Source organism: Pogonomyrmex barbatus, unplaced genomic scaffold, assembly GCF_055798465.1.
Source record: "Pogonomyrmex barbatus isolate J1 unplaced genomic scaffold, ASM5579846v1 scaffold17, whole genome shotgun sequence".
Lineage (NCBI taxonomy): Eukaryota > Metazoa > Arthropoda > Insecta > Hymenoptera > Formicidae > Pogonomyrmex > Pogonomyrmex barbatus.
This window is the reverse complement of record NW_028297113.1, coordinates 1-16,429: the sequence shown is the minus strand read 5'-3', so window position 1 is coordinate 16,429 and position 16,429 is coordinate 1. Positions and strand designations below refer to the sequence as shown.

At 35.0% G+C, this 16,429-nt stretch overlaps 1 protein-coding gene across 1 annotated transcript in view; it reads right to left on the bottom strand.

Moving 5' to 3' along the window:
* Nucleotides 1–16,423, bottom strand: part of LOC105423617 (nardilysin) — a 41,554-nt gene extending 25,131 nt beyond the window's left edge. The window contains exons 1-6 of the mRNA XM_089074705.1: nucleotides 16,403–16,423; nucleotides 15,865–15,978; nucleotides 15,595–15,790; nucleotides 15,313–15,518; nucleotides 15,051–15,221; nucleotides 11,367–11,710 (exon numbers count right to left, since the gene is read on the bottom strand). Coding sequence (XP_088930831.1) covers nucleotides 11,367–11,710; nucleotides 15,051–15,221; nucleotides 15,313–15,518; nucleotides 15,595–15,790; nucleotides 15,865–15,918 — 971 coding nt within the window. The 5' untranslated portion in view covers nucleotides 15,919–15,978; nucleotides 16,403–16,423. The remainder of the gene's footprint in view (nucleotides 1–11,366; nucleotides 11,711–15,050; nucleotides 15,222–15,312; nucleotides 15,519–15,594; nucleotides 15,791–15,864; nucleotides 15,979–16,402) is intronic.
* Between the last annotated feature and the right edge of the window lie 6 nt (nucleotides 16,424–16,429).

Sequence of the window (16,429 nt, the reverse complement as noted above, 5' to 3'; positions counted from 1 at the left end):
TGAATCGGTGGCTATACATAATAATACATACGCATATTAATATAATATAAAAATTTGAAAAAATAAAAATAAAATTATGAAAAGAAAAGATAACCTCAAAGATAAATCAAGAATATATTTTAAAAATAAAAGTTATTTTATATTCACTCACTCACTCATTAACTCGCTTACCTTATAAAAATCATCTTGTGTAATGATTCCATGATCTCTTTTGCGGTTCTTCGAATTCCTCGAGAAAGATAGATGAATTTCCTGATCGAATTTCAAATAACTCTTTTCTTTTAACTCTTAACCGAGTGTACCGCGGCACTGAGTGCCGCAAAATTTGTTTTTTTTTAAATCATTGATAATACAAGTCTTTTTTCTATTACTGACCTTCTGACCGAACACCGTATTCCTCATTTAACATCTCAATTATAAGACAAAGCAACTGCTGCATTTTTCCTATGAAGTAGTTAACCTTTTATTCACTTTAAAATCAGTAAAACACATTTTGTGACACGGAATGCCGCGCGCACCTCAGAACGTAAGTAAAATCTTGCTTATATAATTGTAATAATGCGAGATTGAACCATTCTTCACATTTTAATTTATTTTTACTCGCATTAATGTTTAATACTTCTTTAGATTAGAGTTTGGTTGGCCACCACCTCCAAATTTTAAAAGGAGGTTACATAAAGGTCCTCAAAGAGGCCAGCAAGGCCATAAATTGTCTGGCAATTGTCAAAGCAATGGGCCAACGAATCTCGGCGGACGACGAGTCTCAAAGGTTCGGATGAGGACCAATCGGACACATTGCCAATTGATCGATTAAATAAAAAAATTTTTAATAGGTGACTCACTAGAAAATTCCTATGCATCGGCTGAGTGAGTGGTGTGTCCGATTGAAAATGTGCGCATCTGAGACATTCCCGAAGGTTCGCGGAGAACTCGCGCATGCGCAAGCTGGTTCGGCAGCTCCAACAGGTGACTGATCTGAGGACAGAACGACACCTATGCGGTGAGGCGTGGGGGGCATGGCTTGTGTCTGACTCTTCGCTTCCCGCTAAACGGGACGAACATCGCTGGCGACCCGAAAGAGCGCGAGAAGGAGAGGGATAGAGAGCAGACGGAGATACCTCTCCCTCCTTATATACGGACAAGAAGGTTCTCGTCTGTAGAAAACTCTCGTCCGACGAGTCTTCGTTCCTCCTTGCAGTGGGGAACAGAAGAAAGGGAGGGACGCACCATCTCACACAACAATGGACTTCTTCCAGTGGATAGAGGACGCAGTTGTGGAGAGAGTGTGTGTCCGGCTGAGGCATGTTTAGGCATGTGAGGCAGCGTTTATCCCTCCACCCCCCGCTGGGTGGACTGTGGATCGGAGCGGTGCCGATCAGTCGGCCCGTACACCGGATTCGGTCTAAGGGGGGAGCGGCTCGCGCTCCGGGGCGACTCACGCTCCGGGGTAACCTCTTCTTCCAAAAGGCCCCCGCCCCTTGCCCCTTCCTCTTGTGGGGGTGGGACGTCATGTGCAAGCGATGGGAGGAAAGGCAGGTAAGACTCGATGGCCTCGACTCGCTCACTGCGCGACAGTAAGGGTGATTAGACGAGACAGAAGAAGAAGAGAAAGAAAAGGAAGGAGCCCTCCGCACCAGATCCCCGCGCCTCCCAAAAACTGTCGCGGTCTCTGTCACCGCGCAGGGGACTTCTATAAAGAGGCGATCCTCAAGTCCCGACAGGAGATAAACCTGCGGGATTTGAGGGTCGAGGGAATAAAGCCCAGATGGGCCATAACCGGGAGTCTTATTTTGGAGATCGCCGGTGAGGGATGTGATCCCAAGGCCGACCAACTGACCGAGCGGATGAGAGCTATGATTGGCGGGAAGGAAGTGCGAATCGGTCGCCCCGTAAAGCGCGCGGAGTTGCGGGATCTGATCAATTCGATCACTCCGGAAGAGGTCGCCGCGAAAGGGGAATGCGAATCCGGCGAAATTCGCGTGGGAGAGATACGGCGTTCCCCCACTTGGACTTGACTCCATTTGAGTGGAGTGCCCTATCGCTGCCGCCAATAAGTCGACGAAAGAAGGAAAGATCTGCATCGGGTGGATCTCGATTCCCATTAAACTACTAAAGGTATTAAACTACTATCTCGCCCGATATAGTGCTTCAAGTTCGAACTGGAGCACGTGAGGGCGGAGTGTAAGAGCGCGGTGGACCGCAGTGATCACTGCTACCGCTGTGGCGTCTCGAGCCACCGCGCTACCCAATGCACCGCCGCACCGAGATGTCCGCTCTGTGCGGAACTCGGGCGCTCAGTCGTCATATGTTGGGAAAGGGGATTTGCTCTGAGCCCAAACGGGCTACGAAGAGGAACGAGAGGGCAACTAAAAAGAAGCTGCTTCCGCCGCCAGCCCCAAAGAAGGGTCTGGAATCCCCTGGGACAAGGGGATCTGATCTAGATCCTGGGAACGGGACGGAGGCAGGTGGGGCCAAGAAGAAGCGATCGCTCTTCTTGAGAAGAGGGCGAAGATCCCGGCCCTGCCAGCAAAATTAGCTGTGCCGGGCGATCAATAAGGGTGGGGTCCATGGACGTCACCTAGGCATCTTCCCACACAGGGGGCCTACCAACATCTGGGCCCCCAGAGAGATAAGGAAGGGGCGCTATGGCCGCGTCGCCCCTGACAGGGATGTATAAGCACTGGAGGAAGGGGGTCTGGATGTGTGCCATAGATCTTCCCGAATCCTCTTTCCGTGTACTGCTGGTCACTGTAAGATTCTAGTGAGGAGAGGTCTAGTCTCCCCTGAGTTCCACACTCCCCTGAGCAGCCAGTGTGTCCAGAAGGTGCGTAAATGCATTTCTCCACATAAAAAGAAATAAAAAATTAAAAAAAGATGAGGGTTAAGTTATGTTTTAAAAAATTCAAACAATAGAATTTTGAAACAATTTTAGATACATTTTGGATCCAAATCCTATCCTAAGTTTCCTATCATAAGTTTCAAAAATCGAGAGGTATTCTGTAAATACTTGGAGAAGAATAGCATACAAGAAGAAATAATTGATTTTATTTTATTTTTATTTTAGTTAATTTTAATAGTTTATTTCATATCATTATCTTATAAGAACGTTGTTATTATTTGTCTATGTTTGATTTTAAATTGATATCTTCATTTTTAAAACCATTATCCTATTTTTAATTTTTTATCTACATTTAATCAAATTTTTATTTTTATAAGTAGACAAAAAATTTTAATATTATAGTTAAATTTTAATATTATATTTGATTGTAAATATATTGTATTTATTATACTTTTTATGGCGATTATTCAATTATTATAATTCCCAAATAATAAATTTGTGATACGACTCAGTGTCGCGCGCGTTCACTAACGTTCGGCCAGGAGACGCGCCTAGTTAAGGGTTAACAAATTGCAATTTACTGATCAACTTTTCAATTACACTGATAAACTTTTACATTTGATCAGTTTATTCACTTGATTAAAAAACGAGAAATTTATTTTTCTTATTTTAATGATAAATTAATAACTAGTTACTGTCGATTAATTATTCGAGATCCAGTCAAAGAAAAAATACATGTTACACAAAGATCACACGCATTTATCCGAGAATACAAGCACTCAATTGATTTTGGTTATGTTTGTACAAATTAATTAATAGTGACTAATTTACAAACTAAAATCAGACGAATGCTTGCATTCTCGGATAAATGCGTGTAATCTTCTTGTGTGTAACGTGTGTTCCTTCGAGTGGATCTCGAATAATTAATCGACAGTAACAAATAGTGATTAACTTATTATTAAAGTAAATTATTAATAAAATAGATTTATTATTAAAATTATTCGACTACTTGTTATTGCTTGTTAGATAATGTGTTTTTTTCAATTATCAAATAATTAGTCAACAATTAGTAATTAATTAATAGATTTATTATTAAAATCAATTGAATCTGTGCTTTTTTTGTTCAAGTGATTTTCAGTTATCGATAATTAAGTGACTAAGTAATTAAAGTTATTATTAATAATTAACTGATAAATTAGTAAATTTTTCGTTTTTTAATCAAGCGAGTTTTTTAATCAAATTGATCGATATAAAAGTTTATCAGTATAATTGAAAAGTTCATTGAAGTTTGTTAAAAAAAACTTATTTAGAATTTAATCGAGAAATCCATCTGTCTTTCTCGAGGAATTTGAGGAACAAAAGAGGTCATAGAATCATTATATAAGATGATTTTTGTAAGGTAAGCGAGTGAATGAGTGGATGAGTGAGTGAGTGGATGGGTGAGTGAGTGAGTGAGTGAGTGAGTGAGCGAGCGAGTGAGTGAGTGAGCGAGCGAGCGAGTGAGTGAGTGAGCGAGCGAGCGAGTGAGTGAGTGAATGAGCGAGCGAGTGAGTGAGTGAATGAGTGAGTCAGTGAGCGAGCGAGTGAGCGAGTGAGTGAGTGAGTGAGTGAGTGAGTGAGTGAGCGAGCGAGTGAGTGAGTGAGTGAGGGAGCGAGCGAGCGAGTGAGTGAGTAAATAAGTAATTGAGTAAGAGTGAGAGAGAGGAAGAGAGAGAGAATCTGTTCTATTAAATCTTTTATTTTTAAAATGTTGTATTCTTAATTTATCTTTGAGACGACCTTTTTTTCAAAGTTTATTTTTATTTTTTCAAATTTTTATATTAATGTGTGCACTATTATGTATAGCCATTCACCAAGCGCCCCGCGTGAGCGCCTACGTCTGACGATGAGTTGCGCCGTCCTTGCCTACTGTTGTATTTGTGATCCGTCATACGACATTATTTTTTTTTAGTTAAAAAACTAAACTTCAAAGAAAATTTTGGAAAAGAAAAAATCATCTCAAAATTAAATAAAGAATGATGATGACATTGAATGATGATATTTTAAGGACAAAAGATTGTTTTGAATCACTCTGTATATCCCACTACACAAAAAAGATAACAAATTTGCAATAACTATAGAACTATTGCCTTAATAATGCCATATAAGATAATGCTATATGTATATCATACAAAGATGACTTAAATCATATTTATTCCTCCAAATATCACCAGAATAAGCAGGATTTGTACCTGACTGAAGCACAAGAAATCAGCTTATCAATATCAGAAATCATCAAAAAATGTTACAAATTCAATATATCAATAATATATGCTTTTTAGCCTACACCAAGTCCTTTGACACAGTTAATTGGAACATGTTATGAAATATATTACAAGAGATGTCAATTCCAGAACATCTTATATATCTAATAAAAACACTATATACATACAATTCTGCCTACATACGGATAGAAGAAACAATATTTGAGTTTTAAAATAGGAAAAGGTATTCGATAAGGATGCGTGCTATCTCTCTTGCTATTTAATATACAGGATGGGGAAAAAGTATGGAAACCCTGAAAAATCTCGAAAAATATAAGTTTTACAGAAAAGTGTTTCAAATAAAAGTTGTAAGATTTAAAAATAGCTTACTTACTAGTAAAATATCTTACTACTCTTATCAATTTGACTTTGGATGATGTCGCTGAGATCAGATCAAGATCACCTTAAATTTTCTAAATGGAATTCCCTACTTTTTATTATAAATTCTTATAGCTCTTGTTGAGACCTTTTCAAAAGTACTATAATTTTATTCATTTTGAGTAAATTATTATATCGTTTCGAAGTTACAGAGTTTTATGGTAACATGTAGAGCACGATAGATTAGATCACGAAGGTAAGATCGGAGGAAAATCTATCTTTTCAAAGGAAATTTATAATAAATTTTTTAAGTATTCACTATTCACAGTTTGACAGCATACTAGTCATAAAATCTAGATCATAAAATCTTGAAATAGCGTTCCTAATATAATCTCAAGCAAGTGTTCTCAATGTCTTCACTAACAATGACTCTGATCGCAGTAAACAGATCGCACCAACAATGACTCTGATCGCAGTTTCTCAACATATCCTTGTATTTCAGCATTTAAATTTTCTTTAATAAAAAAAAACTTATCAAAGTATTATTTAAAATATCTATCCAAACCTGTCAAAACTTTTAGTTTCTGTTGATGTTGAGTATAAAAGTATCTAATGAGGATTTGTATCCAAAATCTATACAAAATTGTGTCGATTGACATTACTGTTCAAACGTCGTCGTTGCCTCGTCTGAAAAAATTATGTTGTAAACAAATTCTGCATCTACTCTTCTCATCATTAATTCACAACAATCTAGATATCGATCAAAATCGTCTTTATTCATCAACTCTAGATGAATTCTGTATGAATGAAATTTATTCTGTTTTAATATTTTGCACACCAACTATGAACTATTTGATGTTTTTGAGCTATTCTGCAAGTGGAAGTATATAGATTCTCCACAAAAGATTGCAAAACATCTACGTCTCGAGATATGCTGCTGTCGCTGATCTTCGCTGTTTTTGGATAATTATTAACATTACCACGTTTCTTCGAAACGTCTGAATTTTTTGAACAGTATATTTCGAGATATTTGCATTTTCATCGAAATGTTGCATTGAAGAGTTGCCTAACATCATTGTATGACCTTAGTCTTTTTCCCTACCCTTTCATCATCAAATGAAATATTTGTTCATGTTCAGTAAGGTGTAACATTTTTAAAACAACTAATAACTTTTTAAATAAAGATATGTAAATAAGAACTTAATTATTTCGAAATGTGCAAACGAAAATCTCTGATTGGTTCCATTTGACTCGTGTATCTCCAGAATTCTTGAAAACGAATTTTTTTATGTTAGTTGGCTCTCCATCAATATTTGTTAATAACTTTTTAATTAAAGATGTGCAAACGAAAAACTGACTTGTTTGAAAATGTGCTAACGAAAAGCTGTTGATAAAAACCATTTAAATATAATGTTTTCATCTTAGTTACCTTGATCAATATCGGAACTTTAATTGTTAATAACTTTTAAACCAAAGGTGTGCAAACGAAAAATTGACCTGTTTTGGAATATGCAAACGAAAATCTATCGACAATCATCTACATTTAATCTAATTTACTCGTAGTTAGAAGGCTAGTGTGAAGTTGAGAGAAAATGCAACCTGTGCAACGCCGGATGCTAAAATGAACATCCCCCTCCAAGAGCATTATAGTTTAACACACCCAGCGTTACATGTACGCACATTTTCTACGTCTATGAATGCGTTTTGGGCACTTTCGATAGTGAACTTGGAAGACCGGAAGTGGCACTTGTATCAAAAATATTGAATTCGGACTTTGATATCCGTACTCAAGTCACACACATTTCGATATATAGCTTACAGTGCAACGCTGGGGGCTAATTCTAATGAAAAATGAACATTCTCTTTCGGTCTGTTAATACATTTTTTATTAGAAGTATGCAAACGAAAATTTGAAATGTACATACATGTGCAAACGATGAGCAATCGAATGAGCTACAGAAACGTTTTTAACGAATTTTTTTCAATGTTGGAAGTTATCTTCACATAGATCTTGCCTTTGTGGTTTATATTTATTATTATAAAAAAAACTTGATAATTTCAAAACAATTTATTCAAAATGAATAAAATTATAGTGCTTTGAAAAGGTTTCAACAAGGGCTACAACAATATACAATAAAAAATAAGGGATTCTAGGGATAAGGCGCATTTAAATAATTTAAAGTAATCTTGACCTGGCCTTAGCGACGCCATTCAAGGTCAAACTGATAAGACTAGTATAGTCAAACATAATAGTCTATAAATAAAATAGGCGAAAAGAAACGGCGATTATGGCACGAAAGAGGGAGCATCCCGTTTGACCACGTTGCGATTAACTACAACCATTCACAGCAATCGGTGTCTAGAGGTTTTCCTCTGTTTAAACGCTATGAGTGGCTAGTGATCAATTGCAACGTGGTCAAATGGACTCCACTCCACGGAAGAAAAACGATCGCGATACTTCGCAGAATTCATCAAAAGCCAATAGAATAACGAGTAAGCGAGAAATCTGCACAAAAGAAAACACGCTCAAACGATGCAAGACAACAGTACATGAGTACCTTAGAGTGGCATGACGGAGTGTCTTGTGTGCTAAATAAAGAACGTTTTGTATTTTATGCTTATCCTCTCCTTATGTCTTACGTTTTGCGTTTCTCTTGATTTCGTTAAGCAAAGTGATCTATTCTCCTTTCTTTTCTCTACATTAGTAAATAGATCTTTTAAATCCTACAACTTTTATTCGAAACACTTTTCTGTAAAACTTATATTTTTCGAGATTTTTTAAGATCAATACTTTTTCCTCATCCTGTACATGAAGAATGGATTATTAGAAAAGCAACAAAGAATTGAAATGGAGGAATTTCGATAGGAGGAAGAAAAATCTAAAAAACTGCGCTGACAACACAACGATTTTGACTGACTCGGAAATATCAAAACCATTCCAAAGAAAGATATAATACAGAAGCTGGCTTGAAATTGAATCGAAATAAATATAGTTATATTGTGAACAAAACGCATCGGTTATCTGTGCAGCTCCAACAAATCTAAGACATCCCAAAAGATAAAATTATATATCTGGGAGCCCTCATCTTTAACAAGAATTCATCCCAGGAGAAGTTAAAAGAAGGATCATTATGACAAACTCTGGCTAAACTAACAAGAATGGAAATACCACAACATCAGAAAGACAACAAAAAAAGGTTAGTAGAAACAATAATATTCCCAATCCTATGAGTCAAACTCTGAATACAGAACGCCGGAGGATTGAAGCGTTCGAGATAATGTTACGAATACTTTGAATAGCTTATAGGACGAACGCTTCAATTCTATGAGAACTACAAATAGAGCCAAGAAAACACTAACATCTATACAAAGGTACATCCTCAAATTCTTTGGTCATATGATATTGTAGGACAAAAAAATTAGTCATTCAAGAGAAGATTGACAGAAGAAGAAAAGGAAAATTGTGCAATAGATATGTTAACCAGATAAAAATATTAACAAATCTATTTACCGCACAGATAATGAGAGCGGCAGAAGATCGGGACGTATGGCAAGATCTTACTGCTCAGTAATTACAGATCATGATATGCGGAAATAAATTGCGAATCCCTTTAAGACTCCCGAGGAAGAATCCTTTTAAGAATCTTCATTTATACTTTTATTTATGCACACACATTTACACATCTATCTACACAAATATAAACGATATACATCTGTATCAATTATTTATCGACGAGATTCGGGCACTCGGACGTATTTGTCGGATATCAATTCAGTCGAAAAAATTGGATGTATGTATAAATATTAAATGTAAATATATTCTTATTTCTAATATAAATATATAAAGATATTCTATAAATATATTCTTATTTCTAAATATAATGTTTTATAATCTATAATATGTTGACTACTTACAATAATTGTTTTTGTTCCAATTCTCGTAATGTGTCACTGTATAGGATTTGCGTAATAAATTATGTTCGATATAATTTCTGTATGAATATATATCGTATCGTGCGCTATGAGAGATATGTAAGTATAAATAAAAGTAAATGAAAACTCTTAAGAGATAATAAAGGGATAAAACACATTAAATCTCAAGTGCCTACTATCATACCATTTAACAATGGAGGTCAATTTTGGATATTTGAGTTGCCATAACTTCAAAATTTTTGATTATTTAGTCCATTGAGACTTTTGATCAGTAAGCCAAAATCTGTATCATTAAAATTTCATTCAATTTGATTTCATTTGAGACTTCTCATAAAAACCGGTATCCTTTGAATATGTAAAAAATCGCCTGATCGTGGGTGATTTGAACATAAACCTTGCATATTTAGATATAAATACGGGAACATAAAACTGTTTTTTGTCCTTCTGTTCTTAAATAAATCAATAAACATTTGCATAATACATTTCTTTATCTAAATAAAAAAATATCTATTGTCGCGAGCGTCAAAAACGACCACACATACGGAACTCAAAACCTTTCGTAATTCCTTTACATGAAAGGGATGTCGCGAACGCAATCGCGTTCACTGCTGACAAAGCGGATGCGGCAAACGAGCGACACTTTATTATTTAATTATTATTACTCTTATTAATTGATAGCGATTGCCAAACTATAATCGTGTATTTATTTTGTAATCACTCTACTTAATATATACCTTGAGTAAATTACTCAAGGTATAAGATTAAGTAAATTTGTGTTTTTGTCCAAAGTACGTACACACGTAACGTAGTTCTCGCTTCGTTTTGATTACATTCGATCGATGGCATTCTCATAGTCAATACTCATTCCCACTTTGTACTGTTATCATGTTGCTTCACGAATTTACTTTTTTGTTAATAACTTTTTAACGAACAGTGACCGTCTAAAACCTTCTCAAGGCTGAGTAGTGATGACAACATATGTCAAGATCAAGGTCATTGGAGGGAGCTTCGTTTTTCTAGACATTTACCAAATTTACTAACATTTATATAAGTATATCTCAAAAACTATACAAGAGCACCAATTAAATTATAAGGAAAAATGATCAGTACCCTCACCTCTACAACATATGTCAAGGTCAAAATCATCCGAGCTGTGTAAATTTTTGTAAAGATTTACCCAATTTTTAAATAACTAGCGGTGATGTACAATTTTTAAATAAATATGTACGCATAAGCGATATTTATTTATTTAAAAATCGTACACCATCGCCAGTGCCTAGAACTCTTTAGAAAGTGCTTTAATACTTTAACTCGGAATTACACGAAACGTATATTTATTAAATTAGAACTCCGAGTTATTGACCTGTGCTTTAACTTGATTTATCATTAAACTATCATATATAATTATCTTCTTGATTTATGTTTAAATAATTTCTTGATTTATGTTTAAACAATTTTTTCCTCTCATTTGTCAGAACTCTTTATAAAACTCTTCTAGAACTTGTAAATTATTCGAAATCTTGCATTGACGGACATCAGAACTTGTTGTTTAGAACAAAGTGACACAGCGTGAGCTTGGCGTCTCACTTTGTCCAATTTTTTTCACTTTAATGAGCAGAACTATTTGCTTATAACCTATCAAGAACATTAAAACTATTAAAACGGAAGCCAGAATTCTTAAAAATTTATGAATTTCTATGAAATGAAACGCCAGCTTCACATACAATGAATGTTTGCACTGGAATTAATGGAACGTGTTAAAATTCAAAATGAAATTTCTCGTCAATAGTTTAGAAATGCATCACCTCTGAATAATATTGATTATTTCAATACTAGCAAACATTCTAGCAAAATTCAGCAAGATTGATGACTCAAAGGCCGGCAAGTTCTCTTATTTTTAGTAATAACAGTAGTAATAGTATTATACTATTAATTTATTCCTTACACATTTACTTATCCAAGAACTTGTTTACCTGAACTTGTTTTCTTCGATTTTATATATCTCATCATAAATTCGTTTCTGTGGACCCTCTTTTTTCAATAAATTAATATAAGAAAATATTGCATCCAGTACTTCCTCTAAATGTTGATGTCCCTCATAAGAAAGTATGAGATTAAGCTTCCATAAGGCATACATGGAATTGTGTTCAAAGTCACTTTCACTATTACCACTAGTAATATCAAGACTCCACATTTTTTTGCGTAGATAACTTATTAAAGAACCTTTTCCTTCATGTCCAATAATCCATGAGATATATTGATGTGGTTTACTTTTGTAAAAATCACGTTGTGAAGGCATTGTCCATGTTATTTCCAACTGTACAAAATAATTTTTATATGTTAATGATTTTTATTTTGCATGCAATAGACACGCATACACAAGATATCTCAAATAAAATATTACAAGTTAATATTTCAAGAATCAGCAGATAAAAATACATAATTTATATAATAATTTTCTTATTAGAAAGAAGCATTTTAAATGTATTAGAATTGAATTTTCCAAGTTCTCCTGACTTAGAAATCCTGAGTTAGCAACAAGAATAATAACTTTGAAATTTCGAATAAATCCAATGAAAAAATAACACAATTGAATTCTATATTAAAAACTAAACAATTTATATCGGAAATATTTTTTTTCAAATCAAACTATAAAAAATTTCATATACGTTCGTGCATGCATTTGTACGTGTATGCATGCATATGTATATACGTATATGTATATACGAGGGTAGAAAAGTTTTGAGCTTAACATAGAAACAAGTATTTTTTCGGTCAAATATAGTTTTATTTTTCAACATAATCTCCTTTTAAATCGATACACTTTTCCCATCGATACTCTAACCTCTTTAACTCCTCCAAATAGTAGTTGGAGTCTTGCTCCGCAAAATAGGCGTTTACGTATGCGATGACCTCTTCGTTCGATGAAAATCTCTTTCAAGCGAAACTTTAAGCTTAGGAAACAGGAAAAAGTCACTGGGGGCCAGATCTGGTGAATACGGTGGGTAGTCAACCAATTCGAAATCCAGTTCGTGAATTTTGGCCACGGCGACCGCCGAAGTGTGAGCAAGTGCGTTGTCTTGATGGAACAGCACTTTCTTCTTCTTCAAATGCAGCCGTTTTTTTTGCAATTTCTGCCTTCAGCTTATCAAGTAATGATGCGTAATACGCTCCCGTTATTGTTTTACCTTTTTCAAGATAGTCGATACACACAATTCCGTGACTATCCCAAAAAACAGTCGCCATTACTTTCCCACCTTATGGAACCGTCTTCACCTTTTTCGGAGCAGGTTCACCCTTTGCAGTCCTGTTTTGACTGTTCTTTTGTCTCTGGAGTGTAGTGGTGGATCCAAGTTTCATCTACAGTTATGAATCGACGCAAAAATCTGACTTCGCTTGAACCGTTCCAACAGGGCCTTGAAAATGTTCATTCGAATTCATTTTTGGTCCAAAATGAGCAAGCGCGGCACCCAACGCGCGGATAGCTTGCGCATATCCAATTTTTCAGTCAATATATGACAAACGCGTTCTTTCGATATGTCCATAGCCTTTGCTATCTCTCTAACCTTGATCGACGATCCAGTACCATTTGGTGAACATTTTCGATGTTATCAGCGGTGGTCGCAGTTTTTGGCCGTCCCAAACGCTCATCATCACCCAAGCTGGTAGGACCACATTTAAATTCAGCTGCCCATCTTTTTACGGTAGCAAATGATGGGGCAGAGTCCCCGTAAACAGCATCCAACTCGATTTTAATTTGCGCAGGCGTATTGTCTTTCAAATATAAGAATTTAATCACAGCACGATATTCAATTTTTTCCATTTTTACAAAAACTGACATCGACTGACACAAACGACTGTCAAATAACAACTGAGCGTCTAAAATGACTGAAATTTTCATAAAAGTCTTTCAAAGCATATACTATTGTAATACTAGAATGGTTTTAACGAGTAACGTCATCTTCATATTAAGACTCAAAACTTTTCAGACTATCCTCGTACATATACATATACATATACGCACATATGCGCGCGCGCACGCGCGCACGCACGTACGCACGTATGTTTTCTATACAACGATGCAAAGCTTTCCTTAATAGAAAATCTTTCTTTATAATAATTCATATAATTTCATTTAACTTACTATATTCTATAAATATAAAAATACATACATGTTTGTGTAATAGTAGGAAGACATAATAAAACACAATTTATTAAGTTCATAATAAAGTCATGATGAAAGTAGGTGTACAAAAAAGTTCTGAGCTTTTTTTTATAAAATTCAATCTTTATTCAAAAACAAACAAAAAAATATTAATCAGCGAAATATTCCCTGTTTGCATCAACGACCTTTTGCCATCTTTCGGGTAGCTTGCGAATTCCTTGACGATAGAAGCTCACCGGCTTCGAAGCGATAAAGTCATCAATGCATTTTCATATCTCTTCAAATCTCACGAAATGTGTATCAGCCAAATGATGCTGCAGCGACTGGAATAGGTAGTAATCGAAAGGCGCCATGTCTGGGCTATATGCCGCGTGCGGGAGAAGTTCTCAGTCTAACGCAAAGATATGGTCCTGAGTCGCTTTCGCAACATGTGGTCGAGCATTGTCATGAAGCAAGATCACTTTACGACGTTTTTCGCCAGTAAATGGCTCTTTTCTTCTAATGCATCGCTCAAATTGGTCAACTGTTGTTGGTAGCGGTCTGCTGTGATTGTTTCACCCGGTTGTAACAACTCGTAATACAACACACCTTTCTCACCAGATACAGAGCAAAACTTCTTGGCGTGGATATTGAGCTTTGACATCGATGTCGAAGGTTAACCAGGGTCAACCCATGATTTTCTATGTTTAGAATTATCATAAAGAATCCACTATTCATCGCCTGTAATGATTTTCTGCAGAAAATCTTTTTTCCGGAACTTTGAAAGCAAAGTGAGTGCAGTTTCACACTGACAACTTTTGTTGTCTTCGGACAATTCATGCGGAACCATCTGCCTTTCTTCTGAACCTTTTCCATCGTATGTAAACGTACAGAAATGGTTTGCTGCGTAACGCCAAGCTGTTCTGCAAGCTCCTTTTCACAGAATTTGCACAGAGTTTATATCCAGCAGTGCTTGCAATTCGTCCGTTTCAATCTTTTGAGGTCCAGCACGCGATTCATCTTCAAAACTGAAATCTCCTTGGCAAAATTTTTGATACCATCTTTTACATGTAGTATGACTTACAGCGTTCTCTCCATATGCAACACAAATCATTGCAGTGGCTTCAGCAGCATTTTTCTTCAGATAAAACGCGAAGTGGATAGAAAATCGAATATGCTCTTTTGTTATTGCCATTGTGAACACTACTGATTTTTGAGATTATCAAACGCCAAACCTTATGGCATTTTAGAAGGCCAAATGTCAACGCTTTAAAACCGCAAAAGGGCGGAAAGATATATAAAATTTAAATTGTTATTTCGGTTGTAAGAAATCTTCAGAACTTTTTTGTATACCTAATATCACAAGAGAACTCTTACAAAAGAAAATTTTTAATTTATTTTCCACAAAAAAGAAATAATTTTTGCCTATAGTATTATTAAGTTAAATAAAATATTTCTATGCAGCTTATTAATATCATAAACTAATTCGTCACAAACAATTTTAGGCGCATACCTGACTGACATCTTTGAAAGGCTTAACTTTATATATTTTTCGAAAAGCAGGAGTATCAAAAGAAACACCACCTTTAAATTCAATAAAATTACTAGGAGGCAATCCATTGTTTGGTACATCAGCAAAGCACATTGTGACATATTTTTCCAATGTATCTAGCGGCAATCTCGCCTATAATTAAATATATCATATCATAAATTAACTGTATTTAATAGGAAACCAATAACTTTTAATTGAACAAGATTAATAAAACTTTGATTACTTGTACAGCCAGTCTCATTCTATGAGCGCTATAATGACGCTCTCTGAATTTGTGTAACTCTTCATATAATTTGTCATCATGCACATTATCGCGCAATGTTATTAAATTGCCCCAAACAAATTTGCTAGCTGGATGACCAGTTTGTGCAAAAGAGGAGAATAATTGTTCTTTTCTATTCTCATCATTAGGTAAAGCCAACTGAAACTCTATAAGTATGATATATCAAAACTAAAATTTACAGTAATTAGATTATAATCAATATTACGATTATAATTTAGATACCGCTTTCTATAGCTTCTCGTTCTCGTGTAATGGCTTCTTTCTTCATTAAAGGTTTAATAAAAAATTGAGCAAAACGATCGAGAGTTGATAATAAATGTTTTTCTTGAATATCAAAGTAAAATGTTGTATGCTCGCAATCCGTCGAAGCATTAGTAAAACCACCACGCTTACTGATATATGCATCAAAATCGTTTTCCTAAAGATAAAATGATATATTTAAAAATTTGAATAAGTTAACTTCATAATACAGTACAGATTATATTTTAATACTTGTGGATATTTTTCTGATCCCATGAAAACCATATGTTCGAGAAAATGTGCCATGCCTGGAATTTCCGGTGGATCGCTAAAACTGCCAACTCCTACGCATAAGCCACATGCTGCCTATTTGAAAAAATATATATATAGTAAACTTATTTGACTTTTTATGACTTCATAAACGTACATACGTACACACGCATGCAGCATGTAGTATATGTACATGTAACATGTAACAGGTAGTATATGTACATGTAACAAGCATGCATACATACAATAAGGATATTCAATTTTTCATGTGAAAAATATAGCATTTAAAAAAAAAATAAAAACAAAATCAATAGGGAGACTTGTGAATAACTGTGAATGAATTGAATTATATAAATTTATGAAATTTCTTGAAATATTATGTAAACATATCTAAACAACTTAAGATTTTACTCTACTCTATATTTGATATTTTTATTATAATCTCAAAAAGCTTTTTATAGCAGACTATGTAAAAATAGTTCGTATATATAAAATAAAAACTAAATTATTTTTTTCTTACTTTCTTTTCATCTCTTTTAACTCGTTT